This window comes from Phallusia mammillata, chromosome 3, assembly GCF_965637545.1.
Source record: "Phallusia mammillata chromosome 3, kaPhaMamm4.hap1.1, whole genome shotgun sequence".
NCBI classification, from domain to species: Eukaryota; Metazoa; Chordata; class Ascidiacea; order Phlebobranchia; family Ascidiidae; genus Phallusia; species Phallusia mammillata.
The window spans coordinates 17,509,118-17,513,568 of record NC_137254.1 but is presented as its reverse complement, the minus strand read 5'-3'; the positions used below and the strand labels follow the sequence as shown (position 1 = coordinate 17,513,568).

General features: G+C 36.1%; 1 protein-coding gene across 1 annotated transcript; it reads left to right on the top strand.

Moving 5' to 3' along the window:
- The first annotated feature begins 622 nt into the window (after window positions 1-622).
- On the top strand, window positions 623-1,572 carry LOC145220584 (uncharacterized). The gene is made up of 2 exons (XM_080087794.1): window positions 623-682; window positions 739-1,572. The coding sequence occupies exons 1-2, from the start codon at window positions 655-657 to the stop codon at window positions 1,467-1,469; spliced, it is 759 nt and encodes a 252-aa protein (XP_079943920.1). The 5' UTR covers window positions 623-654; the 3' UTR covers window positions 1,470-1,572.
- Window positions 1,573-4,451: the final 2,879 nt, after the last annotated feature.

Sequence of the window (4,451 nt, the reverse complement as noted above, 5' to 3'; positions counted from 1 at the left end):
CAAAATGCAGCAGACAACTGGAGATGCAATTGCAAGGATGATTTTAGACGTTCTGACTCGATTTTCCCTATCTGCTGGTCAAATACGTGCACAAACGTACGACGGAGCCTCAAATATGAGTGGGAAGTACAATGGGTGTCAAGCCGTTATTAGCAGTCAGTACCCACTCGCTACATATTTCCATTGCCAGTCACACTTCAAACTTGGTTATGCAAGAATCAATTGCAAGTTGTCCGTTTTTCAGGGACGCCGTCCAATGGGTCCATGAACTCGGCGTGTTATTTAAGAGATTGGAAAGTTTAAGGTAATGCGACGTAACTATTTTATGTGTTTTTTTTGTGTGATTATTAAATCATGATTAATGTTTGCAGGTTGTGTTTGAAAGCGTTGTTGCTTGTAGTACGGAGCTCATCAATACAAAAGCATCGATTCGGCCACTTTGTCCAACTCGTTGGCTTTGTCGATTGTCGGCAATTTTATCGGTATTGGAAAATTATTCTGCTGTAACTGAAAGTCTTCGCAGCATGTCGGAGGGGAGTACAGATTCTGCCACCAAAGCCAATGCTCTTTTGAATCGTTTCGAGAAAACCGAAACATTTTAGCTTTATACCTTGTTAAAAACCAATAGCTCTGCTGGAACAACTAAACAGCTCGATGCAGGCATCTTCTTCAAATTTATCAGGTAGTAAATTGTACCAATTTTTAGACACAGAATGCTTAGGTTTGTATGTTATGCAGGTTCAATAGAGGCTGTAGCGACAACAGCGAAGCAGATACAAGTATTTCGTGACCCTATAATGTACACGAACCTTTTTGATGAAACAACAAAGATATCAGCGAATTTGGGGCTTGATGAAATTTCTGTGCCACGCCGTCGGCAGCCGACACCGCGTTTCGCTGGATCCTCACCGCACTTCCACGCCAAATGTGCCAAAGACCATTACAGATTGTTGTACGTTCAGTTTATTAACTGTTTACTTGGGTGTTTGCAGAAACGGTATGATGTCCGCAACTCAAGCTTCCAAACATATTTGGAAATCGAAAATATGATAATGAAGGGCACAGCAACAAATTTAGATTTAATTTCAAAATATCCCGAATTGAATGTAACTCAACTATCTGTACAGTTGCCGATGTTTAAGCAGCACACGGGGGCAAGTTCTGTAAATGAAGCGAAGTTAGCTTATCGCGCTATGAGTTCCGAGCTACGCCGGTTATTCACGCAGGTATTTATTTTGCTCAAACTGCTTTTGGTGTGCCCTGTCAGCTCTTGTGAATGCGAGCGAAGTTTTTCAACACTTCGGCGTCTAAACACTTGGCTGAGAAGCACGACTACCCAGGTTCGCTTAAATCATCTAGCTGTTTGTCACGTGCATTCAGATTTACTCGATCAAGTACCGGTTGAAGAAATCACTAAAGAGTTTGTTACTGTTTCGGAAATTCGTCGAAACGTGTTTGGACATGTTTGACAACAAAACTGATTATGTGTCATAGATTTTTTCGTTTGTTATTTTGTTGTTTGTTTACAATACACAAAAATGTTAAAACTTAAAATCTGTTTTCTTTTTTCCTCCTTGCACTTGCTGCAAAGGTTTCGAGGCAACGTATTATCTGCACTGATCTCTATAAACCCTGGATTGCGCTACTCCGTTGAACGGTTGGGTGGTTTTTGAAGCAAATTGAAGCGTAATGGCGGCTGAAAAGGAAGCCCCAAAAATGCATTGCGGGCAATGGGGAGAGAGTGGAAAAATGTCGATAAATTTTGTTTTAGGCATTTTTATAGCGATTTTTTCAGATATGATTTGTAGATTAATAGGACGCATGTCTTCCAGTGTGTAATAACCAATAAATATGCGTAGATTGATTATAAAACTTTTTTAAGTTAGTGTTGAACTAAATCTTTAATGAGTGGTAATCAATGTTTTTGTGCAATATAAGTAATTTCCATGCTTTTTTAAGTATTTAAGACTTGATTCCAACAAGATGGCTATTTTTTCACACAAGGTGATGTGATACTTTGTGTGACATTACCTTGCTTATCCAAATTGCTGTTTTTGACTGTCATCAAACTCCTGGAAATTCTGAGGAACAAGTGGTTTGAACGTTTTAATTAAAACCACAAAATAATAATACAATATTTTAACTATTTTGCTCAAAATATTTTTAACAGTATTTGACTTTTTTTCTTGATTGAGTGCATTTGATTTGGGTGTTTATTATCTATTATAAAATTGGTGTTATTATAAAATTTTACAATTCTCATGAAGTTGTTTCTAAACATTTCAGACACAATAGGGTGTATGTTTCTCCAATAAGCAACATTAAATGTCTTAGGTAAAGTCCACTGGAAATGTTTTAGTCTCTTCTCACACCCTCAAGCTTCACGACACTGATATGATCAGTAGTTTAAAAGGAGGCATGTATTCCAATAAGTAATAACCAACAGATTTGCGTGGATTCTGTAAAATTACTATTGTGTAGTAGGGTACAGGTGCAGTACTAAAATAATTTTGACTTTAGCGTTAGACTAACGTAATAAATGCTTTTTGTGCCGTATATGAATAGTTTCCTAATGTTTCTCCATATTTTACTCAAATACCCAACAAGAATGACTCTTTTCTTCTGACAAGAGAGTGTAATTGTAAAGCTGTAAAATTTAGTTGTACTAAATAGATTTTTAATTAACACCATTAGTATATATTGCAGCATTTTATTTTGCATGATATTGCATAATAAAAGTTATAAAAAAGTACAGAATTTAGAAGATGAGTGACACAAGAGGTACCCAGTGTTGTGCATATGGATGCCTAAAAAGACGTGCAGCAAAATCGTCCCAAAAGAGAAGTGATAGTGATGGTAGTGGAGATGAAGAAACAGAACAGAAAAAAAAGTTTCCAAGAACATTTCATAAGTACTATCTATGGACTAGTTGCGTTTCTTGCGGTTTATATATATCATGTAGTCTCTAAACTTTTTCTAACTTGTGGGTTAGGATTTTATAATGCAAGTTATATATGCATGGCAGTCACCAGTCACAAGTGTTCCATAATGATCTGTATCATTTAAATAAATCCCTGTTTTTAGGTTTCCAACAAATGAACAACAAAAAGAAAATTGGCTGAAAAATATTTCCCGACAAAACTGGAAACCAACAAAAACATCTGTAATTTGTTCAGACCATTTCTCTGAGGAACAAATTAACAGAAATGGAAAATTTGTGAGGCTTAAAAGAGGTGCAATTCCAACAAGATTTGAAGTATTTCCTCAATATTTAAAAAGTTTAAGTTTTATGAAGTTTGTTTGTGCAGTTAGTAGTTGTAAGAAACAACAATAGCATCAGATCGAAATACAGCATTCAAAAGTGTAAAAATGTGGTTTTGTATTTTAGCAAACTAAAGTTCAAAATGCACCAACAAAGATAAGCGGAGAAGACAGAAGGCAAGACAGGGATATTAATACATAATTCCAATCCAATGTTATTACAGAGCATTGTTACAGCTTAACTGCTTCACCTAAAAAAGCGAAAAGTGTTAAAAACAAAAAAATTGACATTTTGTCAAAAAGATTAAAATTGGCAAAGAAAAAAGAATGCAAAAAAAAGTTTCATCTTTGAAGGCAATTATAGCATTTTTAAAGAAAAGGAACATGATTTCTTCCCAGTGTGAAGAGATACTTAAAAGTAGTTACAATGGAGTTTCATTAGATTTATTGAAACGAGTAAAGTTGGCTGGTCAACGTTCTGGAAAAGGTTTAGCATATTCTCCAGCATTAAAATCTTTTGCACTGACATTGCAGTTTTATTCAGCCAAGGCCTATGAATTTGTTCGTAAAACATTTAAACTTGCTTTACCACATCAATCACAGACAAGAAGGTGGTATAGTAAGGTTCCAGCTGAACCGGGTTTTACAGAAGCTTCCTTTTTAGCCATAAAGGAGATGGTCAATAGAGCAGAAGATAAAGGAGATGTGGTTGTATGCTCATTAATGTTAGATGAAATGGCAATAAAAAAGCATGTTGCTTGGAATGGAAAAAGATTTTGTGGATTTGTAGACTTGGGAAATAATATTACAGATGATGATTCTTTGCCATATGCCAAGGATGCCTTGGTTTTAATGGCAGTTTGTGTAAATGGGTCATGGAAGGTACCATGTGCATATTTTTTCATTGATGGCTTGAGTGGAGCAGAGCGAGCAAATATTGTGAAGTTGTGCATTCAGAGAGTAGCAGACACTGGTGCCAGAATAATGTCTTTAACTTGTGATGGCCCTTCATGTCATCTGACAATGCTTACTGAGTTGGGTGTATGTTTAGACCCTACAGCAATCAGACCATATTTTCCACACCCATCTTTGGAAGGAGAAAATATTTTTGTTATGCTTGATGTTTGTCACATGCTAAAGCTGGTCAGAAACACCCTTGGTGATTGGGGAATTTTATATGATGCCAGTGG

Bases quoted from the DNA above. Each gene is read 5' to 3' on its own strand.
- LOC145220584 (XM_080087794.1), top strand. From the start codon at position 655: ATGCAGGCATCTTCTTCAAATTTATCAG. The intron at 683-738 runs GTAGTAAATTGT...TATGTTATGCAG, and splicing joins ATCTTCTTCAAATTTATCAG to GTTCAATAGAGGCTGTAGCG.